At 29.3% G+C, this 25,502-nt stretch overlaps 1 protein-coding gene across 9 annotated transcripts; it reads left to right on the forward strand.

Moving 5' to 3' along the window:
• The first annotated feature begins 2,755 nt into the window (after positions 1–2,755).
• Positions 2,756–24,549, forward strand: LOC126839505 (uncharacterized). 9 transcript variants are annotated; one of them, XR_007685907.1, is made up of 6 exons: positions 18,842–18,962; positions 19,561–20,227; positions 20,309–20,433; positions 20,536–20,664; positions 22,712–22,870; positions 24,025–24,549. XR_007685907.1 is itself a non-coding variant. In XM_050574855.1 (3 exons), the coding sequence occupies exons 1-3, from the start codon at positions 18,888–18,890 to the stop codon at positions 24,138–24,140; spliced, it is 354 nt and encodes a 117-aa protein (XP_050430812.1). In that variant the 5' UTR covers positions 18,842–18,887; the 3' UTR covers positions 24,141–24,549. The 9 variants fall into 9 exon arrangements, 2 of the variants coding, with proteins under 2 accessions (XP_050430812.1, XP_050430803.1); XR_007685909.1 differs by lacking the exons at positions 18,842–18,962; positions 19,561–20,227 and adding an exon at positions 18,762–18,835; XR_007685908.1 differs by lacking the exon at positions 19,561–20,227 and having other exon boundaries at positions 20,510–20,664.
• The last annotated feature ends 953 nt before the right edge of the window (positions 24,550–25,502 follow it).

Below are 25,502 nucleotides of genomic sequence, written 5' to 3' on the forward strand. Positions count from 1 at the left end.
AATTTCTAAGATTTAGCTTCTTACAAATTTGATTTTATGTTATTAAGTAAAACATATTAGTTTATTAGGTAAAAAAGGAAATAACAACAGCAAATTGTGAACTATATATTATATATATTTTTATTATTACTATATGTTCACTAGCTACATAATATTTGTATTAAATGTTTGTCATTTCACTTCGGTATTATGACGTTTAGCTTTATGTGCAGAAGCTTGTCACAAATACTTTTTGAAACGTATTAGTCGTAATCGAATCGTCTTGTAAAACGCTTTAACGTAATAATCCTTCTTGAAACTATTTTGAATGACAATTTATTTTACAATGTACCATTGTAGATTACTGTTAGTTTTGCTGTTAAGTGTTAACGTCTTGAAAAGTCATACAGAAATTGAGCCATTATACAAAGATAAATCGCTGAAAGTTGCTTACGATACATATTTAAATGGACTAGAAATGGGATACAAGAATCCCACACCACATAAGGACTTGAAAACAACCGTTAAAGTCATTCAGAAAAACACAGAGTGTGGAGTAAAAATAATTTGTCTGACTTTTTTGCGCTTTGGAGCGCTACTGTTAAGGAGTGGCGGACTCAAGAAAGATCAAGAAATTGTGGGTATCGTTGTAATGCTTACCTCAAATATTCAACAATTGTTAGCCATACTTTACAACATGAATATTAACGACAAAACCCTTTATCCAATTTGGTTGTTTTTATTGTACGTTTTTAATTTTGGCACTTACTGGAAATTTTTTCAAAGGAACAATGACCCACCAGTAGAACGCATGACTGCCATTACCCTTATGATTACCGATAAATTGCAAGAGTCTACGAAGGTTTGTCAAAAGCAGAACATATTTGACGTGACTGATGAGACATGCAATTTGCATTTAGAATTCGAGAATTTGGAAAAAGGCAATCCTACTTTTGAAATGGTTACAAAAGTATACCGTGACTTTTCAATTATGATAGGTGAGCACCTAAACACTATTAAAGATGAATTGAAAACCTACAAAAAAATCGACCCAAATTACTTGTATTTCTACTATGATCTACTAAAAAGACAAAAAATATTAAATTTTCCTAATTTGTACGGCCGAAATATACAATGGGGCAACATGCCCGAAGCATTAAAAATAGCATTCCGGGAATCGAGATCTCCTGTAAACTTGTACAACGGACTGGATGATATACGTAAATTTCAATCTATATACTTGGCCCAAATGAAACTGATTATGTTACGGTTGTTAGGGTCTTACATATTTTTAGTCACGGGCGAAGAAAAAACGGAAACAATAATCGATGCGAATAATATAATGCGAAAGACGGTAAACTTTTTTGCTAATGTTACTGGATCCAACGACAATTATATATTTATCAAAATCAGCAACTACTTAAACCCCAACACCATAAAGGCTTCAAAGCAAAAGTCCGAAGGTCTAAGTATTGTCAAAACTATAAGAGTAGAGTTGGAAAAAATATGTTCTGCATTCAAAGATTGTGACGCTACAAGCAACATTGGAGAAGACGTCTTGGAAATCTACAAAGAAGTCATTAAGTTTGCCCTAGAATTACCTGTGACATCGTCGGCAATAGACAAATTAGTCAGCGAAGCAAAAACACCACTCAAACAAGACGATAGTGTACATAAAAGTCTTAAATGTGCCGTTCTTTTTTTAAGACATGTCGAATGTTTACTGGGTAGTGCTGACGTGGATTTGTATAACTCAATTTTTAAAATGGCAGTTAAGATTCGCTTGAATTACTGACCGAGTTTTTGGACAAGTGCAGACAAGGAAAATGTCTCCATTTTTCAATCCATAATCAACTTATAATTTTCATTATTTACAGTTTACATAGTCAATACAACTTATATAATACTGACAGGAAATATTAAATGTTTATACTACACTTGATAATTAATTTTAAAACAGTACCTACTGAAAATGTTTACATGAATAAAGTTATAAATTATTATTATATTATGTAGCTATTATGTTCTCTTAAAGTGAGGCGACAGTGAGTGCTAACACACTGCCGCCTTACCCACTCGGCCACTCCTCCTCCTCAAATCTGTACTCATTCATTAGTATAACTTAAAAGTATAACAAAATAAAATTAGTGCATTAAATTTTAAAGTTACAAAAAATATAAATCCAAAGTATGTTTTCCACAACATTTTTTTAGTACCGCGAAACTTTTTCAATTTTATGTAAAGTAGAAATTTTCAACTATTTTGAGTTGTTCTGTACTGAGATATTTATGAATTGATGTTGTATATTATTTTTAACCGTAGAATATGAAATGATATCTGATTTACGAGAAAATAATTACTACGTTGGCACATTTCGCGGAAATTTACATATTCTAATCAAAATCTGTACTAGAAATGTCGTACTTAATTTACTACAATAAAATCAAAATTTGTAATTTTCAACATAGTAGTTCGCATAAATTGGCTGAGTACGAAGCGACAAATTACATACTATCTCAATGCTGATAGCAGGAATGGTATGCATATATTTTTTGAACGTCATGATAAAAAAACTGACAATGGTGTTGCGGCCTAGTTGACAACTCAACGTTGTAACTGGTCGGCCGTGCACGATCGCTGATAACACAACGACATGAAGTTGTCAACTTAATCATGTTGTTGTTGTCGGTATAGGTTAAGGTCGTCGGCTCCCAGTCGTCGTCTCCCGTGCGCGGCTCCGTTCGCACGTGTAAATAAAACCCGTCAATTTTGTAATAGTGTTACCGTCGAAGCACAATTTTTGGTCATCGAGTGTTATTAAATCAAGTCGTTTCTTTGTGTTAACGTCGAAGCACAATTTAGTCGTCGAGACTTTGTCAAATAATTTTGTGTTGCCGCCGAATTCTATCGAAGCTCAACGAACCACAACCAGCAGCAGCGAAACCGGCTTGTGGTATCGTTAAATTAATCTGTGTATTTATTTTCTTGATGTATATATGTAACGTTGTATTTAAACGATATCAATTAGTAAATGTTAAGTGTAATTCTTGTTAGATTCTGGCCAGAAATAGGTAATTTGTGAGTCATTCTTTAATTGCAATAGCAAAGTATTTTTAAAGCATTAAAACCAAACGGCAATTTTCATTTATAAATTCATTCGCCACTAACATACAGTCCATCCATTAGTTTATTATTTTTATCAACTCATTTAGTTAAGCTAAAGGGTGTCGGGTAAACGACACAATATAATTTGTCACCCTGGCCCATTCAAATGGTTCATTTGGTCTCGACGGTGAAAGACGGTGGTTTTGTGACAGCGTTTTTTGGAATATCCGATTGCGACCGGCTGTTCCGTCGAGCAATGATCAGTCCGTAAAGAATCCCTTCGATCTGATTAAATATAAAATTATATTTTATTATGTTTTCGCATTACAAACTGACGTCGGTAATCCACTTAAGGCGACAGACGTCGGTCGGGCGCATCGATATCAATGTGTTGGCACGGGCCTTTTGCGTTTGACAGTGTAATTCGGTTATTTACTAGTTCGATCAGCCGCGGCGGTGGATTAATTAGTTTTTTCTCTTTCCTTAAGCAGTTCGTTTTTACCTGCAGCTGGGCCGGTTATTTCTCATTTTCTATTCCACCGTCGTGGAGCTCTGCAAATTAAGATTAATGGATCCGAAGCGTGGGAATGGACCGAGCCGGCGATTCGACCCTGACGAGAAAACAGATAATTAAACCGACTCCACCGACAGGTTCGTCTCTTGAAACGCGATGGAATTTGCATTTTGTCGTTCCATTTGCCAAATCGTTTGGCCGCGTGTATTTTATGTCTTCGAAAGCCGAGTTGCCATCAACAAAATAATTCCCACAACTCATCTGCCCGACGTTTGGAAGTCGGCCAAAACCAGCACCGATTTATCGCGATTGAAACGCTATCTTCGATTAGTCCGTGGATTTAATAGCCGATATACACCAGCCAAGTGTTTGACGAATATAGCCTGTTAGTAGCCCAACATAGTTAAATTAGATCCTACGAATTTAGTCTGTTATCTACCACTAGCATTGGTCAATCACCAAATTCACTAAACGCGTGATAACCATCTATTAATTATGAAATTAAGAGCAAAATAACAACGTTGACATACGCGTTTCCAATCAACGTTTCGATGACATCGGTCTCGCTTTATACGTTGCAAATTTCTCTCGATTGCGACTGTCTTTCGATAACTTTTTACAATGTCCATATAAAAAAATTGGGAGCAATACGATTTAACTGTGACACTCACAGTTAAATTTCAACACCTTAAATAGTGCGCAAAAAAAGGAATAAGGAAAAAATACAAGAGTTTTCCTGGTTAAAAGTGCTACTAAATTTTTTTCCTGGACTGAATATCCGACGCGATAATAGTTTAGAGAAAAACTATATATAACATTATATCTATGTTTCACATAAATCGCGTGTCCCATGATACACATTTTTTTAACGTTTCCTTTTTTTTTGCGCTCAGATACTACAGTTTTAAGCCAGAATTCTTTATGCTCTAAGCGTCATTATCGACTGAACCCATCTCTTTCTATAGAATAATGTTAAATGACAAATAATACATGTAATACATATAATGACAATTCGATTATGTAGAGAGTACGTGACAAATAACAGTTTAGATCATCAAAACAATTCATATACATACTATTGTTATAATTTACTCTGCTGAAACTCAATTAATTTTCAAAAACACCACTGGCAAAATTATTATACGCATACCACCCGGATGAAGACCCCATTACCGGCGTGGCTTAAATAATATATTATATTGTAATAATATTGGATTATATAATAATTATCATCGCATGACATCGGATAGTGCAACGGTTCTGGGCGGTAAATGAATCAATTATTTTCAAACGTTTTATCTCAAATGTTTTTTAGTAAGATATTATACCGTTTGGGTTGCCCTAATCTAGAACTGCCTATCGGTGTCGGTGTAAATTATATTTTGTTTAGTCCTATAATGTAAATGTCGGATAACACCGGTTGAAAGAGAAAAATAAACCATGTTTTAAAAAAATACCACTCGTTTAAATAAAGAGTTAGGAATTCGTTAAATTGGATGGCCCACGTCAATCCGGGATGGTTGCAACGATACCGTTAAACGCACCTCGTTATGGGAATTCCTAAGTAAATTCCCACCGACCGCCGTCGGACGGAGAAACCCATTAATAACACGGCCAATTGTTTTCCCTTCCCTCGATACGAGAGACCTATCCAATTAAGGCTTTTATTAACAATTCCGGGAATGGTTTATGCTCGGGAACACCTACAATGGCCCATGGGATTATCATGACAGAAGATCGAACGGTGCCTATCGTTTTGGACAAAAACATGCTGGGTAATCGAAATTTGACTTAACAGTAATTTTATCTATGAACAAATTATTTTAATTAAAACGTACTTTGTTTAAGTAAAATCAATGGGTAATATTGATTAAAAATATAATTTCAAAGGGTAATTTTTAAACGTTAAATATCAATCTACATAAATTATTATTATATGATTTACCTATTTATTGTAAAATAATGTAACGCCAATTATGATTGGTCCGATTACTAGTTCTGAATAAAATATGTTTTTATAAAAAGACACCTCCAAGCAATTTTGGGGTCGGATGTCTTGCCACTTCTGGTTTTTTTTAAACAAAACAAAATTTACGTTACTATAGAAAAATATTGTATATGTTTCATGAGTAAGTATTTTAGTATCACTCCTTTGACTTTGCTGTTACCCTATGTCGTCATTACATTATATGTTTAATAAAACACTGTGTTTTTTTCTCTTTTGCACCTGTCACGTACGTCTTTTTATCCATCTTAATCCCTCTCAAATCCAGTATTTTTTCATCCATTTCTACTTTTCTGACAGTGTAATGTTTCATCAGAGCAAGATCATATAATGCCTAATAACTGTCATTAGTGTATTATCATATTATGAGTATTGATACTTTCTTGAAGTTTTGTTGTGATATGATAGAAATATTTAATATTTAAAGAATTCCCATCTACAAAATATATCTGCCAATTAACATATATCGGTATTGGTCATGAAAAATATCCAAATAAAATTTGTAATAAGCCACTGAAATATTGCTGAACACGGTTATGGCTTTATATTTTGACATTCTTTTTTTTTTATTAATTAAAACAAATATTGTAAAAAAACGACGTAGTACACTAAAACACTATATTATAATTTTTTTATATTTTTAGGGATAAAATAAATAATGTTTTTGTCAATAGAATAAAGTCAGCGTTTTTTTTTTGTTGTTACTGTCCATTTTAATTAATCGTGCCTGTCATTTGATTATAATGGACGTTCGGGTGGTTAAGCTTTTTTGGCGATAAATAAAAAATTGTAATAATATTAACAATACTGGAATATCGTTACTGGCAAAATATGAAGTAAGTATATTAAGTTATTATGGTTAACAGTACTCATATTTAAAAATAATAATGCTACGAATTTATAACTAAAATTTATTTTAAACAAGGAAGCTGTCGGAATAATTTTACCCTATTTTTAAAATGATCCGTTCTGTTACTCATTTTAAAATTGATAAAAGTTTTAAAAATAACTTTTATAGCTCTTAGAGAACAAATTGTTAATGCCGACTTTGAGTCCCAGTTTTGCACCTGATGGTCCATGTTATACATTGAAATCTATTATTGTAATCAATTAAATTATTATTGATACGTTTTTCCTAATTACTTCTAAATTCTTAAATAGTTAGATCGAACGCTTATGTTGGTGCTTTAATATATGTATAGGTTTTATAAATAAGTAATTATACAAATCGTTATCAAGTTATTATATTTAACGTTATGACATCTTTTTAGTTTTATACCTAAAACGTGTTAGATAGAATGTTTGTATTTGTATTCGTTATAACTCTTGAATTTATTCTAGTATTTACCTACATTTTTTAGAAAAATGCCTGTATAAATTTAATCCCTATCTAAATCTGTAATATTCTTATATCATATATGCATGAATTACTGTACTTACACTGCACCTATTCGTCTGCTGTGTGTAAATATAATTCTACAATTATTATAACCTATGAGATACCATAGGTCTCACATCAGGGAGATCTTTGGGTGTTATTGTGTTATGAAAGTACATATGGCCCGTCCGTAGTTACTTGTCCATAATTAATTGATTTATAATATGTTTTTTAACACATTGTTGAAATGTTATACTACATGAAAATGTCAAATTAAATATTGATTCTAACCAAATAACCGACCTAACTATACTTTAATCATTTCCCCACGTTACAATAAAAAAAACTACTACTTTCATGGAAGAAAAAAAATCGAAGAGTCATTAGAAAAATCTGTTCTTTTATATTTTTGTTAATATAGCTATATTCATTTGTGTATGATTGAAATATTTACCAATTACTGGTTATGTAACTGGTTACTGGTTTTATCAATATAGGTTATTTGTTTCTTTTTGTTGGCGGGAAAAAATAGTGATTTAATTAGGACTCAATTACATAAATACGAATTTGAGTAAGAAGAATATACCGTCTCATATTTCATAGCGAATTAAGTAATGTCACGAGGTTTATGTAATGGTAAAAAAATACCTATACAATTTAAACAAATCTAATCACCCAGTAATAATATTGTATTTCGCGTGGTTGCAAACATGACATATTTTATTCAGTTTGGCTGATTTACACGAATAGTATTTCCGTTTAATAATAATTTATACGCGATTGATACTTTGAATGGGAAAAGTTTAAAACGTTTGTTTTTTATATACCACTTGTAATCAAGAAACCTCTCTACGACAAACTGTTCTCGTTTTTCAAGTTTCATCTTTAGCAGGTATTACAACTTGAAAACGTCAGAGCGATTTGAGATGTTTTTTTTTGGAACGTTCATGATAGACACACGCCTCAAAGCTGTATGTTTTCCTACCGAGAATAGCAAGACGTGTCATCATCGATGCGAAAAACATAACCTCGTGCACTGCGAATTGAGACTTTCGATCCAGATACGAACTGTGTGTTGACATATTAGTATTTTGTGACAATTGTAACAGAGTTCACAACTAAAATTTTAAACGCAGTTTGTAAGCGAGTGCCACGAGACAACGAGTCCAGGGAAAGTGTCGGAGAAATAATTTAGTAAAACGTGTGCGCAATACAAACGCACGGTATAATCCCACTAGGATAGCTTAATAACCTTTATATGTAATATTAAACACGGAGTGTTACTAAACTTTTAAATAATCATTCGTCGCAACTCATATCACGAATATAGTTCATCACAGCTCTGCGAGTTAATGCCCAGATTAACGCATTAATCAGTCGAGTTGTAAACATTTTATCAAAACTACTGTTTAGAACACGAACAAGTTTTAAGGCAATTAAAAACAGCATTAATAAATTACACATGAACGTTGTATAGTCAGGCCCTGGACACTGGTAAAAATTAACACGAGGAAGATACTTATCACACAAAAACGCGGCGGCCATCTCCTTAAGGCTACTCCACTATAATATGTTATGTCTATATAATATTATTGTTATTTGTTGTGTATATATGTAACATTTAATACTAAATAGTCCGTCACAAAATGGCCGTCACCTTTTTTGTTTACATTGAATGTGACCCTTCTATTTACATCTGTTCTGTAATATAGTTTAGAAAGAAATCCTACTCCTGAGGTATCCTTGTCAGATCTTTTGCAATTATTCTCATATTTCTCTTTATCGATCATCATTCTTATCACTTCAGTGCTCTGATTAGCTAAATTATTAATATTTACTCGAAAACACTAAACAAACTTACTGAAAGGTGTAAAAACGGAAGCTACTACGCAAATTAAAATAAAAGTTTAATAAGGATAACAAAGATGAAAGTAAACATAAACCTGATGTTACTAAACTACATTTCTAAGGCGAATATTTTAATGGAGTACTGACTAGTAACTACCAACAAATGTCTACTAATTTTGTTGTAACAATTTATAATTTTTCAATTTTTTTAATTCATTTTTTTTTTAACTTTGCTAGTATATTTTTAAATAGTTTATAGTCGTGCATAGATTTACTGTTTGTTTCTGTGCAATTCAAAGAAAATATTTATTAAAAAATATATACTTTGTTGAGTGGCTTATGAAGAGAACCAGATCTTGAATTGGGGCCAAACAATTATTTAATATTGTTTAAGGTTCTTTACTGATTTTTAAAATATGAGTTCAATCCTATTTTACTAAATGTGTTAGTAAGAAAATAGTTCCCATACTCTTCTTTTATATTGATATTTTGTACAGCAGGGTTCACGTAGTAGAATAATATGGACAATTATAGAAGTAAGATCAAATGGACTAAATTACCAATCCATTTTTTTTTTTCATTTAATTAATATTTTATCTCAATTGAGCAAACAAACGTTTACATAAAAGATGTAACCAATTTAATTAATCTAAACATACCTCAAGTCATCTTGTCCAGCCTGTATATTATGCCTTATCTATGGTATTTATTATGATGTTTAATTTTATTATATCTACTAATTTATATTATTTACAAATTATTAAAAGATCAATGAGAAGATATTTGATGATTGTTACATTATGTGTGCACCGTTTCTCGATAAATTGTTTACTATGAAATAGATAAAATTCAACGAGCTTTACACATAAAGTTTTCAACAAATACCTAATATACGCTTATACAAGCTCAGCAAACAAAATGATTCCGAGAAAAAAACACTTGGATTTTGTTCGAATACAGTCGGCAAGTGCCGAGTTTGGCTTTTAAAAAGATTATTTTACGTTAAACACGTGCCACGTTTCACGCAATATGTAATCTAAGATAAATTCCTGGAAATATTATTATAAAGCTAAAGACGAATCGTTAAAAAACTAAATAAAGTCTGGTCCTATAAAAATAACAAGAATCTCGTTACCCTTCGTATCGTACAGAAAGCCGATATTAGCAGTTTATGGCACTAGCTGTAGTAGAAATCAAGATTTTCTACTAGCAAATCTGAGCACAGGTTCGAATTTGGCTATAAAAAATCAAAAAGTATATGTATGTAATGTTCTTCTCGTCTCAAAAAAAAAAAAAATGAAATAATGTTGTACAGCGTGCTATTATATTCTTAAAATTTTTATTATGAGTACACTGTTTTTTCTAGTAAAATAAAAATCTTTAGACTTTTGAAATTCCCACTATAGTTTCATAAGGAAAAAACTGTTGTGACGAGTAATAGTATAATGTTAAAATTAATCTAAATATTTGTAAGAACCACAAATATTTGAAAGTTTAGTCGTGGTTGTTTAAAATAAAAAAATGATCTTTGTACAACACAGACTCATTAACTAAGTAGAGTCTGTTAAAAACAAACGCTAAACGTTCTAAGGTTAGAAACTTTTATATGTATGGTAGATTGAAAGGTAAACAAAAAATAAAAATTTAAGTATATTAAAAACTATAGATTAGCGTGAGAAAGTAAAATTATCTAGTCTCAGATTGTTTTTTCTGATAATGTCTGCACACTTTAACTTTAACAATGTTTCAATACTGTCGCACTCCTTTGTACGATTTTTTGAGAAAAGAATGATGAGTGAGTACAGAGAAAACAATATAAATTTATTTTTCTGAAAATATTGATTTAATCAATTGTCTATTCCACTAACTATAATAATTAAAAATATATAATTTAGTTCTGTGTAAAAAAAATAAAAATATTTATTGAAATATGACCAGCGCATGGACCTAAATTATGGTTTATGATAAAAGTTTTCAAATCAAATTAAAATGTCTACCAATAACTTACAATATTTTTACCGCCAAATTCTCGCAAAACACCTGTATATAGCTTAGGTTTTATTTAAGGTATTCACAATAACTGTTTTAAATTTTAAGCCAATTGTTGAACTTGATGATCGATCTATGACTAAGATTATGATAAAAATACAAAAAGGGTAAAGTAAGGCAAATGCAAGCCAATCGGATAGTTGTAAAAGCTTTGACATATCGATTAAAGATGTTCTATTCACATAACACATTGACCCAAAACACATTTTTAAATTGCAATACAGTAACAGCGTTGCCGTGAAGAGACCAAGATCAAGTTTTAAAGATCAAGTAAGGGCTACACAGCACACACAGTGTTTACACTACCCTCAACTGGCAATATATTCTCATACCCGACGGATTGTTGACAAACTAGAGCGCATAACGAACCGTAAGATCAGTTCTATGAAATCAAAATGATTTTCGTCTCTCGTTTGTTAAATATAAAATAAAAAAAAGTGTCTTTAATACAAAATCAGCGATCCGTCAAGATAGAAGGATAGAAGAAAAAAAAGCTAAGCCGCTCAGCTATTATAATACGTCCTAAACTGTTAGACCTAGCGATCCATGTTCATTGGTGTTCACTCGACTGGGCTGGATTTAACGATTTTTTTCACCGACCTCGGGAAAGAAAAATTACATCAGTTATATTTTTTGAACCTTAAAATATGGGTTGTCGGCCGGGGACGAGGAAGGGAGTATCTTCGTAACTGTTTTTATTATTCAACCAACAAACCACAGTCGACTGGTTCAAATTTCAGTTCAATCACAAAAAAATATCAAATCATAATGACGCGGATGACTGGCTACAACAATTTATCTTACAACCTTTTAGCTTCGATTATAAATTTCTAAACAAGTTGTGACAACAACGCGACCTAAATTTTCCAATATATCCCAGTAAAAACCATCCTCCACTAAATAATTGTCTAGAAGTTTAATTATTTGTAAAATGTTTAATGAATAGCGAAAGCTTAAGGATAATTTGAAGTAGAAGTGAAAATTGTTTTTGTTGATTTTACAATATTATTCCTGTACATAATGTAGGCTTATCAAAAATGTTATTACACCACTGTAGCTAATTTGCCTATTCCATACGCCGTGTAACAATTACAATAGCAGTACAATTAAAAACACCAATAGAATATAAAACACAACTAATAAAGTTGTTTAGCCGCCATGGCCAGGAAATAATAAGGAATTAAAAAAAAAACTTTCTCAATAGTTTGAAAACGTTCCACATTAAAATTCCATTAAGAGGGCGTCGCACCGGTGATTTTCAGTGGTAAAAACATGTTTAAGCAGACTGAAAATAACTCGCTTAATTTTAGTTTTAGAGTGAAGGCACACATTATAAAATTAAAAGAAGACATAATTTCAGAGGGCAAGATGGTTCGTTTTTTAAAAAAAAAATCATTTTTGGAAAAGTTACAGTCATATAAAAATGTTAAAATAGTCGTTATTTCTAAACTATGTATTGAGCGTTATACTTAGAATAATGAAAAACACGCACCGTCTTGCCCTCCGGAATATTATTCTCTTTTAATTTTATAATGGGTGCTTTTACTCTACAACCAAAATTAAGCGAGTTATTTTCAGTCTGCTTAAACATGTTGAGATGAAAAAACATTTTTAAATAGCTTTCAAGGATGCTGTGATAAGTCTAAAAAATAAATTAACTACCAAAATACAGTCCTCGTTATTGAAATAATAATTACACATTACAGTTTAACCTTTAAATTAAGATATTGTAAAAAATTGCCTATACTTCACTTCTTAAAAATGGACGGTGCGACGCCCTCATAAAGTAAGAGTAAGAAAGAAACTTGGGAAACCTGTGGCTCAATTAATATACAAGTGAGGAAAAAAACGTAGTCAATGTTTTTTTACCCTATACCATCTCAGCGAGCGGTGAGCACTATAGTAATTAACCGGCAACAAGTTGTATGAACGCTGTTGTCTCTGCCAAAACATATAGTTTAAGTGGGAAAACAACACACCCATAAATGATTGGCAAAAAAGAAACAAAAAGCCGCTTTCCCGAGTTCACTTTCCATTTTTATTTTTTTAGTTTCCCCCTAAACTTTAGTTAGAGTTTTCCGACCTTGGCTCGGTTAACGCGCCCTTTGGGTTTAAAAAGCAAAACTTGATAAACCCAAAACAAGTTCACCGTAAATGGAAGTTATTCACCATTTATGAAACGGAGTGAGATATTTTTTATTTCTACACGAATTTGATGAAAAATTCCAAATTCATAATACACTTGACAAGATAGCTTTACTATCACCAAATATCGTAACAGGTCTTGAAAAACCAATGTCGCCATCATGAGATAGTTTCGTGACGATTCAAAATCGTTATATTGTAAACCATTAATTTTCTTATGTTAACATATCTTTTGGTCATATAAATCCCTTCGTCGTATCATCTTCGATTGTAGAAGCTCTATTGTAATATAAAAGGTACTCAAGTCTATGATATTGGTACAAATACCTAATTGTTATTGGTAAAAATTTTGGTAGCGCTTCGAAAAATGCATAAGTAAAATATTGTACTTTTCATGTGATCAAATTTCATGGAAATTTGGTTTTTGATTTACCGTAATTTTTTAATCAAAAACTGATAAAACACATTAGTTTACATTAAAAAAAAATTATATTATATTAAATATTCTATTTTTTTTATTTCAATTGGGTTTTATTATATTATTTTATTTTATTTTATATTTACTTCATTTATTTTATTAGATACGTAATAAGCAAATACACAATTTTTACAAGTGTCATATAAATTTGTAGCTGAAAAAAAGGGACCTATGTTATGATTGTTTTTGGGTATTTATAGAAAAACTAATTTACTCAAAAATTTTTTTCTGTTATATTATATTTATTGTTTTTTAACGTAATGCCGTTTAATCGAAATTTTGACGATTGGTCTTTAAAGGAGCAAAAACAATTGTTAGTTTTTACTGGGAAAGTTGTTGCAAATATATTGTAGGTCCATTTAAACAAATTGCCATTAGTATAAATGTTGTTTTTGTAGAGCAACAGCAACACGCGAGCTTTGTGTCCTGTCGGGGCGATAGGTGAGACTACACAGGCGAGGGGAGACAAAGTGGTCACCGTGGGCCGCCAAGTCGGGGCTGGGGAGGGTTAGCGCTTGCGCCCCTATTGCTATACTCAGCCGTGCCAGTGATAGGGGTGGTTATGGAGATAGTGGTGAGGCGACCGAGGGGGAATCGATCAATCGGAGACGGCCGGCGACCCGGCGTCGTTTTTCCCAGACCGGAGTGGCATAACGCGGGCCAAAGCGGTTTATTTACACCACCATCATCATCATCGACGGTGTTTATTATAAACGTTATATTATAATGATGGTTGTTATTATTATAATTAATGCAAACGGTTGTTACGCCGGTCAGCTGGCGCAGAGTGGAAGTTTTTAATTCCGGCCTCTCGGGTTGCTCGCTGCTGGGAATAATGAATCGCACGATTAATAATAATAATCCAATCGAATTGGCCCGGCTTCGGGAAGAAATCATATCGGGCCGCCCTTAACTTCGTTTCTAGTCACGTCCGTCCGGTTCCGGTAACATTATCGCCGGATCGCCCTTTGAATGCTTGTAGCCGTTCACACGTGTAGAGAAAAGTTTGCAACGATAAGGTTTTGCCATGTCCAGACAGACGTTCAATTACATAAAAAAAAGTCAGCGTGTAATTTTTATTTTGTTTATTATCAAACAAGTTTACTTAAAATCTGTGCACATAAAATATTCAATAACCGAATAGTTAATGTTTACTAAACACGAATACTTCATAAGAGTCCAGCGACCCCACTTCAGTAGCTAGTATTAATAAATATATTTCGTTTATGAAGCGGGGATTTTATAAAATATTGTTACTGTGTGGATTTTTACCCGTTTAGGAAGCGTTTGGAGCATAGATTATGAATTTATAAAATCTGACGACCCATTACGTTTTACATTACAAATGTATAAGTTGTCCATTATGTATATTATATCCGAGGAGGGTAGGAAGGTGCTAATTTTCAATCGGCGAGTGCCAAAGTGTCTCTGCTCTCCATTCCCTCTCCAGCATTTGGTCGGGGACCTCTTGTCGTTACCGGAATTATGGTATGATTAATGATCGGATAAAACACACAGTAGCCGACCATCAGTTGGGCGATAATCGCATTCCCCAGTGGTTTGTACAAAACGACTGTGTTGCCCAAACTCACCCTTTTGGTCAATTACACGGTCAAGTACGGAAAACGAATTTAGGTCGTTGCGCAATCATAGCACACGCACAAACCAGGCCACGATAAACACCCACCGTCGACGGCCTGTTGCGGCTGGTTATCATTGTGACAAGTTTAGATATTATAATATACAACCTTGTCGGTTAAAACTCTACAACCACAATGTTTGGTTTACACCCTCCCCTCCAGATTTTATATTATAATACTTTTTTATTTTTCGTAAAAACGAGGTTCGTCGTAAAATTTAACTAATTTAAAAAATATATTTTTTTTAAATCTAAAAGCCCGGTTCGTTAAGCATTCTTTAATAAAGGATATTGTTTTTATAAAATATAAATGTACGATGTTAACGGTATGAAAATATATTTTTTCAAAACTGAATAATGACCAGTCTACGTTTTTAGAAAAATCACACCTTTAAAACATAAATTGTTTAAATAAAAACAAATATATATATACATCAATTACGAGTATAATTAACTACAATTATTTAATATGTATTTTTTTATCTTCATATACAATTAAACTATATTTGAAGTGTATATTCTAAAGTACAACTAAATAGCAACATTGAACAATTAAAATTCCTCTAAGAGGTCTTTGTTAGTAGGATACTGCGAATTATGTATATATTACACAGTACATTATTATCCTTACCATAAGATGTATGATATTTCTTTGAATATATTTTTCTGAATGAGATTTATGTCCTACTAAGTCCAGTAAATAACTTTTTTTTTTATACAACTCATCTTTTTGATTTTTACAATTGTTATTTTCGTCCTTGAAATGCGGTTTTTCGATAACGTATATACGGCTTTACTTATTTTTTTCTTTAAAATTTGGCATTGGCATTTTAGACATTAAGTACACAAGTGTATATTATTTTACACATTCACGGTGTACGTATTTTTTTAACCAATGATGTAAACATGGTCATTTCAAATATTTACGTAAGCGTAGAATGACACATTAATTTTGGTGACTAGTTGACATAATCGAACATCTTTTTGAACATTTGTATTGACTTATATATATATGTACATGTGTTTTATTTTTAACACTAACCATACTGTGTTCAAGTCAAAATTAGTAAAGGCGGCCCCGGCCCCGTTGATTATACACCGTGCAGTTTGCGTACTTGTTTTTATTTAAAAAAATTAAGTAAAACCAAAACGATATGGAAATGGTCAAAAATTATTGTTAAAAGACGCCATTGTATGAATTTTGGTAGGCAGAATTCATTAAAACTAATCGAATATGCAAATTAATACGCAACCAAAATTATTAATAACTCAAAGAATATCTATTAAAAAAAAAAAAAAAAAACGATAAAGCCTATGTATTTTTTTTAACAGCTTTCAAAGAAACGGTATGGTTTTCTTGAATATTAATATTGTTGTAAAAAAGAAATATCAAGAAATTATGTTTTTTTACCTAGATTCAGTCAAAAATCTCAATACAACAACTGGAATTCGTGGAAAATAAACTAATATTTTATTAAAATATTATACTTGCTAATGTCGTATCTGACGTCTGTGACAAATAAATCTCAACGAATTATTATTTTAATAATTATTGTTTCTGCAATAAAACGATGAATTACCCTTCTATATAGGTATATTATAATATGTTCGGTGTTAGACATGTTCCATGGTTATACTGAGTAATAATCTAAATTAACAGAAATCACTTAAGTATTCAGCAAGTGTATTAAATAATAAAAAAGGGAAAAAACATATTTTTACTGATAAGTTTTTTTTAGCGAAAAGATATTTATAACCTGTTGATAAAAGATCCTAAGATCTTTTTAGTTATTGATATAGTTTCATTAACATGATTAATGACAAATAACAGTATGGAACCTAATGCTGAAAATGAATTATCAATATAATAATATTTTAAGTTAAATGACGGTCAGTACTTACAAATCAGTGAAACAACCAGCACGCCAAAAGATGGAGAAGTTTATCAAAAGCCATAATGTCTTTGTAATAATTTGTGGCTTAAACATGTTCCACACGTTCTATTATAATATAATGTATACATTGGCATTTTGAAATACAACTACTTAACAATAAGAACACGAGTTACGTAAGGTTGTAATATTGTAATGACATATTTTATAAAATATAAAAAAGTCTAGACAGACAAACTATTTAAACATACATGTAAAACCACTCACTTAACCAAAAGGCTGTAATTAAAAATTAATCACCATATAAATATTTTCAGCTTCCGTGAGGAGCTGAGAAAAATATTACTTTATACTATTTTACTAAGCTCATAAAATATTTTCTCTATAAGTTTTTAATTAAAAACTGTATAACAGAATTTTTTTTTTTTGTCAAAGACACTATTTTAAAAGAAATGGTTTTATATTTGTACGTTAGTTGTATAATAATTATGATTTTCTAGTGGATTCCTTTTATATATAATTGCCTGGTACATCGTTATACTATACTTAAACTACACTGGCCATGTCTCACGTACCTATAAAGGTATATTTGATTTTTTTTTTCATAAGAATCCATTTTGCTACGTTTACCAAAAATAGTGTTTCAGGTGGAAATACATTTTACAAATTACTACTTGTATACAAACGAGTGAGATGAGGGAGCTATTAAAAGACTTTTATCTTTAAGAAAATCATTGGGTTATACTTTATAGAATAGTGCATATTATTCCATTAGTTATAATTTTCTTTTCATTGAGCTCATACCAACGCCCGTTTAAAATATTCGGTTGATTTTCGATCAATCTTAAGTCTATTCTAATTTGTTTTGTTTACTGTATACTATTATAGATCAAAATAAAACCCACATAAATAAGTTAAAAATAAATTCATTTCATATATAAATATAACCTTCATATTTTGCATGGTTTCATTAATTTGCATAAAGGTTTTGTGCCTTATAGTTAATAAGTAGGTGAATACAATTAAAAAAAACGCATTAAGGAAACAAAGGTCAGTGCTAGTTTGAACAAGTTTGTAAAAATATAGAACATGAATAAACATATATTTAATATAATCTTTAAAATGGCATTATTATACTTTTCCTTTTTCACATGTTAATTATAAGCATGAGGTCAATATTATAAAAGATTCAAAGTATAGTTTATTATATGAAAAGAGTAAGAAAGACAAATTTTGAATATTAGTCACCATACGAACTATTGAAACAACTAAATATATCTTGAAAAACACAAAAATGTTATTATATTTTTGTTATTGTTGTATTTGTATCGTTTACGGTTTATATAAGTACTATAATACGAAAAATTATCTTATTATTCGTTTACTAACTCTACATCATAATTAAGATAAATTGTTTTTCATAATAATTATTATTATTGTAATAATGTATGAGTAGTTTACACATAAAACTACAAATATATTATCATGACTATCAGAGGTCCATTCGAGGAGGGAAAATATAAATTAATACAAAATATACTTCAAGGTTTTAGCTTTCCATAAATCTCTATGTTAAATAAGTAACACATAGATATAAAAATGTTTATTGGTTATTTATTGTTTACTTAAGTGTTTTTCATTTCAAAGTATAATTTTGCAGACTAGGTATACAATATAAAATCGCAATAAAACATTTTAATTAAATATTTGTACAATTTTATTCAAATTTGTTTTTAATTTACAATGTAAGAGATACTGTACAGAGCGTTAAGGGTACTAAGAGTTATTTGTTTTGTCGCTCAGGTAAAATTTTGAACATAATAATAATACATTAAATCTAAGTATTTACTTTAAAATGGTTTTTAAATTAATTTTATTAATAACGTGCATTTCAATTGGCAATTGCGTAGAGTTAGATGAGACAGATCAAGTAATTTGTGACAATATAGTTTTTAGACTACCTAATAAAACTAAAACCCGTATGATGCGTAACAAAATTTAAATTATTAATAATAACATATCAATTATTATAATTATAAATAAAAACAATAAAATAATATACAGACTTCTACTACAGTTACTTGGAAACAATTAAGTGTACCCCGTGTTTTAATTAATTATTTTTTTGTTTAGCCCGATATAATTTTTTTTATATGAAGACTATTTATATTTAAACATGTTATTATTAAAAAACGTTAAAATCCTAAATTGTTTTAATTACGTATAGTAAAAAATCTGTATATAAGTTAGAAGATTATTTTTTCTAATACTAACAGTAACAATATATATAAGTATATAATCATTTTAAAAAAAAATTATTTTTTAAAAATAATTTCAATATACCATAAGACAAGCTACTGTACAGCGTAAGAATACTGTAAGTCGATCCTAAGTTAAAGTTTTACTTTTATAGTCAATAATAAATTGTATAAAATATGTGGGGAAAGAACTCTACAAAATGGGTATAGGTATTAAAGGAACATCCTGATTGCAAAAACAACATTAAAAATGTTCAATTTTTTTTCCAGCTTCAGAGGCCGTTCAGGCCCACTGCTGCAACACACACTTCCTTCCATCTTTCTATATCCGTTGCAACCTCCCTGTAGTTTCCAACTCCTAGCGTTGTTAGATCCTTTGAGACTTTATCAAACCATCGTTGTTTAAGTCTGCCTAAGGGCCTCTTTCCTCGTGGCTTCCAACAATTGATCACCCTGTATGTTGATAAATTAGTTTAAATTTAAGCACAGAAAACTATTTATAATTATTATTTTTTATTGAAAATGTACAGCAAAAGCTTGGAATTGATTATGTAATAAAATTTTATAAAATTATAGTATTCAAAATTACAAATTTTCGTTAAAAACAACAAATAGTTTTTACTATCCTACTAAAAGAGGTTTTTAGGCAACTATTTCGCATTTAAGTGTTGACAGTATAGTTTTTCTCATATCATAATAAAAACTAAACCAAAAGACAAAATTAAAATTAAAAATATAGACACGTGCCAGCGATTTGTCATGCCGGCAAAATCTGAGTAAGATAATAAATCAAATGATTTATTACTATAAATGTTTTTTTTCTTATAACAAAATAAAATCATGAACGTGGAATTAAAAACTAAAATTGTATGACATATTCTAAAAAGTATTAATATATAATTACAAAATTGAAAAATGTTGACAAAATAAGATTTAGGTAATTTTTGATAATGTCTAACCGACAGTAATCGTCTTTAAAATGAATTCTTTTGTATAATAACATGGTTACATTTCACAGTTACTGTTGTGAATAGTAAAACATTAGTGCACTTGAAGAACAGTGATGTTGTACCTACAAAGACGTCATCATTACAACAACGATAACGTATCGAAATATTTTTCGATTATTTACTATTTACTTAAGTATGTATTAGACTAAGTGTACTGTACAATTTCACTGTATAACGTTTTTAAACACATATTTGTACAATTTTATTAGACAATGGTTTTTTGTTCACTATATAGAATACAACAGAGCTAAGAGATTCGTTTTAACTTACAATTCGTTTTTACTTTAAAATGATTTTTAAAATCATTATATTATTAACATGTATTTCCATTGGAAATTGTATGGACCTGGATGAGACAGATCAAGTAATTTATTTACATAGTATTTTATTATTAAGATTTATACTAATAATACAACAACCCATTAAAGGTTTATTAAAATATTCATGCCCAGTTGCACCAAATTTGTCGTTATCTATTAGTAAATTATTTACCACCGTAATAAACTAATTTTTGTTAAACTTTATCTTTTGTTAAATTAACTTGTGTTAAATTTACGAGTGTTGCTAAAACGTTGTTTTATATTCAGGTTATTACCAGTATACTGGTTATCGAATAAATGGTATCAGTTATGAGTTAATATTATTATCATACAGCGTCTAATCATAGAGTAATATGAGGGGCCGTTACCTATAATGCCTGTATAACTAAATTGAAGTCAGAACTTAGACTCATTTTTCAGAACTACCATTTTGTATAGTTTAAAATATTGTAAAATGTCATTATATGATATGCTGGTGCACTGTATTTTATCAACAAATGGTATCACGGTTTTTGTCAGTTACACACAACTACTTACAAAACGAAATATTATGATCATACTTGATTTTTACCTTTGGTTTTTATTGTACAGTATTCGTAATTGACGTAATTCATGCATTTTGTTAATAATTAATTAATTATTTAATATTGTAAACAAGTGTAGTTTGTATTTAATAATTAATTATAGATTATATTGTTGAGATAAATACTTGATAAGTATCAGTACATACCTTTTTTCAATCGTCCAAAAGTTTAAAATGTATATTACAATTTTTAACAAATTTATAAAAGAATTTATATCGGTATTATTAAAAATAAAAATAATTTAGTTAATTTTTAGAATTTTTAGGGCATTTTTAAAGGTTTTTAGGACATTAACATCATCAATAATGATAAATAATATTTTATCTGTATTTCGTAGGTTGGTACCTATGAACCAAACAGTAGAATATTTTATTTTTATAAAATGATAGTTCTGAAAAAGGAGTCGAAGTTCCGGCTTCAATTTATGAAAACAACGGCCCCTCTATATTACTCTATGCGTCTAATCAATGATAAACTGATAACGCACATTTCCATTATCAACACTTTAACACAAAATATTGAAAACAAAATTTTACTATAAATACATTTTTACACAGCAATAAATGACCCTCTAATTTAACTCATGATAAAGTACATTTTTAACGACAAATAACATTTAAAACATGGTTTATGCAAATTAATTTATTTTAACCCCAGTTAAACGAGTTTATCTCTGTGTAAATATTTGGTGCAACCCGGCATTAGACTTTTAGTTGTTCCATATAAACAGTTAAGTATAACCCGTTATAAGTCAAATTTTTGTTTAGCCTGGCATATCATTTTTCTTAAATTATGATTATATAATAAATTTAATAAGTGTTTTAATTAATAAAATACGGTAAACCAAGACTAGTTTTTTAAGTATCATAAGAAATACTTAAATTAAGGTATGTTAATTTAAGTATAAAACATATTTATAATTATGTTTTTGGATTTTCTATAATGTTAATCGCTTTAGGTATTAAAAAAAACTTACAGTATAAAATTTGAACGTTGTTAATATATAATAAACAAATAAGTAACAAATAAATAAATTCGGCATTATTCAATTTTTTTTTTACTTAACCGTCTATTTGAATATATTGATATTACTAATACAATTCAATATTAATAAAAATATTATTTTATACAAATTTAAATGTAAGGATATTGGTTTTATGAACTGGCTTAGCTTTTTTTTATTAAAATATAATATTTTGTATTTTTGGAGATATATCCGTGTCTTTATTTTTGTGCTGTACATTTTGTAACCATTATAGGAGCCATCTATTAAAAAAAAATTAAAGCTGATCATATATATATATATTTTTTTTTTAATACATTTTTATTTAAGTAAGTTTATTGGTCTTTTGTAATAAGATATAACCTACAAAATGGGTATAGGTATGGTTTTTAAGGAAAATCAAGGTTTTAATAGGAACACCTTGATTAAAAACAACATTAAATATGTTCAATTATTAATTAATATTGTTCTCTAATGTATATTAATTCAAAAATCATGTTTTAGGCTATACGAAAAGCTTTCAAGTTTGCCATGAAATTTAATAAACACGATAAGAAAGATCATGGTCTTCTTATGGAAGAGTTATTAATGTGTGTCGGTAATCATAATGAAGATATTGTAGACCGATTCTTCAAAGATAATTATCTACGATTAAGAAAACATGTAAGTAAGTTATCATTAAATTTAATTTATTTACCATTTAACAAATAGATTTTAAACTTCAATGTAATTTCATTGCTGTCATTCGAATGGTTTTATTTTTAGTGGTGTATTTTTGTCTTTTTTATCGGATGTTGTCTATACAATATTTAGTACCCTAGTTTTGGATAATCAAATATCACATACTAACGTTCCCAACATTTTATCTTTTCCTCCGTCACAGCTTTAGAAGTTGATAATACATATAAAAAAAATATCAAAATGTCCCAGCCCCCAAATACGCCCTAAATATTACTATTCGTATTTTAAAAAATTATAAGTATATTTGTTTGAGAATTTATCATAAAACAAATTCGCTACAATTCGAGATTAGAGGCCTTATAAATTTATTAACATTTTAATTTAATTTTAAATTTAAATAATTTTGTGTGTCATTTGATACATGGAAGATATGTTTTAATAATTTTTTTGGAAATGTTGACAGCTTGATTCTTTAAAACACGTTAGATTATAGTTTAAAACTACCATTTTGGTAGGGAATAATATATACAAATTAACAGTTCCACACACAATTAAAGTAAACAAATTATAAAACTTTTTTATAGTTATTTTATAGTTCCCATCGAACTATATCTTCCGCTTCGAGTAATCAGTCCTTCAGCAATATAAGTTATTCTGTGTTAAGATGAAAACTTATTTTAAAACAGCTAAAATACTCGAAGCATCATATCTAAAATATATCATCAAATTATTAATATTTTGTATAAGTTATAGCGTCAGCTAATGTTCGACAGTTGATTTACATTGGTATGGACAATTTATAATAAATGGACAAAATTAAAATCATATTATAATAAGATACATAATTTGAAATAAACAAAATTCTCAAGTAAATTATACAAAATTAAGTAGGTATGTTCGGGACGACAAAAACATAGTATATAAATAAACCACTAATTAATAATTGTATTATGATACATTTTTCAAATAATTTTCACTCGTGTTTGCCTGGTATTTCTTTTAAAATTTTGGCACATATAATTTTATTGCACAATGGTGTATGATGTAATATGTATAAGTAACTGATGTTTATAATTCACAAAATTTAAGAAAAATATTTATTTTTGTATTAAAAGTATGTTTAATTTGTTTTTTAGACAATATAACAGAAGAAATATTTAGTGACGTTTTGAAAAAAATTTGTCACATAAAACAATATAATCCAATAGCATTTGCCGAAATTATAGAAGATTTTTTAGATAGTCAAAAATAAATGATACATTGTGTAACGTAATTTAATCATTAGCATTCAAATGGTGACAGAATTTAGAACCGTTTATAAGTTAAGTTTATTTGTTTAATTATACAAGCGTTATATTGTTTTCATATATCAATAATATATTAAATGAAATGTATTTAGTCTAAAATTATTCTATTTTTGTAACAGAAAACATAATATATGAAATAGATAGGAAAATATAATAAAATGGATTCAACATGTACAACTTTTGAGTTTTTAAATTATTTAAAATACAAGCTCCACAGCAATTCAATATGTTTCTAGTTCAGCCCCTTAGTAACATTAGAAAATTGTATATTAGTAGAACAGATTTATAAAGGCTAAAATAAAACATTCAAATCAGAAATTAATTCTTTGGATAATATAAAAAAAGATAAATAGTTGGTAGTTTTTAAATATTGTAGAATAACATATAAATGTTTTCAAAATAAAAAAACTATATGTTCCAACAAAATGAGTGTATTTCGTTAAAATGATCACCCTGTATGTTGATAAATTGGTTTAAATTTAAGTAGGTACATAAAACTATTTATAATTATTATATTTTATTGAAAATACCATAAGACAAAATAAACAAATTTAACAGCAAAATATATAAATTTCGATGGTATTATACCTAAAACAGTTTAATCGATTTTAAGAATTTTGAAAATATTTATACATATTGTATAAAAAAGGGGTACACATTTAAAATATAAAGACACGTGCCAGCGATTTGTCATGCCAGCAAAATCTGAGTAAGATAATAAATCAAATGATTTATTACTATAAATGTTTTTTTTCTTATAACAAAATAAAATCATGAACGTGGAATTAAAAACTAAAATTGTATGACATATTCTAAAAAGTATTAATATATAATTACAAAATTGAAAAATGTTGACAAAATAAGATTTAGGTAATTTTTGATAATGTCTAACCGACTGTAATCGTCTTTAAATTGAATGCTTTTGTGTGATAACATGGTTACATTACACAGTTACTGTTGTGAATAGTAAAACATTAGTGCACTTGAAGAACAGTGATGTTGTACCTACGAATTAATACATTTCCAGACATACTGTTTTTTTTCTATTAAAAATGAGTCCCAACTACCATCTGACACCTCTTAAGCTATTACATGCCTATATTTATATCATTTAGGTATTTTATTAGTACTACAGCTAATAAGACAAACTCTATAGTAAGCACTATGCACTAATAAGTAAGTACTATGCACTATACATTTACTTTTAATACTGGCCTCACATACTTTTCCCGCGCAAAGCAGTTTTGATGGGAAAAAATTTGTAATTTATCCTATAGAAATGACTGTGATAGTCCGACGAAAAAATG

The sequence above is a fragment of the Adelges cooleyi genome, unplaced genomic scaffold (genome assembly GCF_023614345.1).
Source record: "Adelges cooleyi isolate 19-005CV unplaced genomic scaffold, UGA_ACOO_1.1 ACOO_flye_CR_arks_rails_tigmint_CR_PRNA_108, whole genome shotgun sequence".
Taxonomy (NCBI): Eukaryota; Metazoa; Arthropoda; class Insecta; order Hemiptera; family Adelgidae; genus Adelges; species Adelges cooleyi.

Excerpts from the sequence above, each read along its gene's own strand:
- LOC126839505 (XM_050574855.1), top strand. The coding sequence starts at position 18,888 with ATGGTTTTTAAATTAATTTTATTAATAACGTGCATTTCAATTGGCAAT. Across the intron at positions 18,963-22,711 it reads AGTTAGATGAGACAGATCAA|GCTATACGAAAAGCTTTCAA; the intron begins GTAATTTGTGAC and ends ATCATGTTTTAG. Across the intron at positions 22,875-24,024 it reads ACGATTAAGAAAACATGTAA|ACAATATAACAGAAGAAATA; the intron begins GTAAGTTATCAT and ends TTTGTTTTTTAG.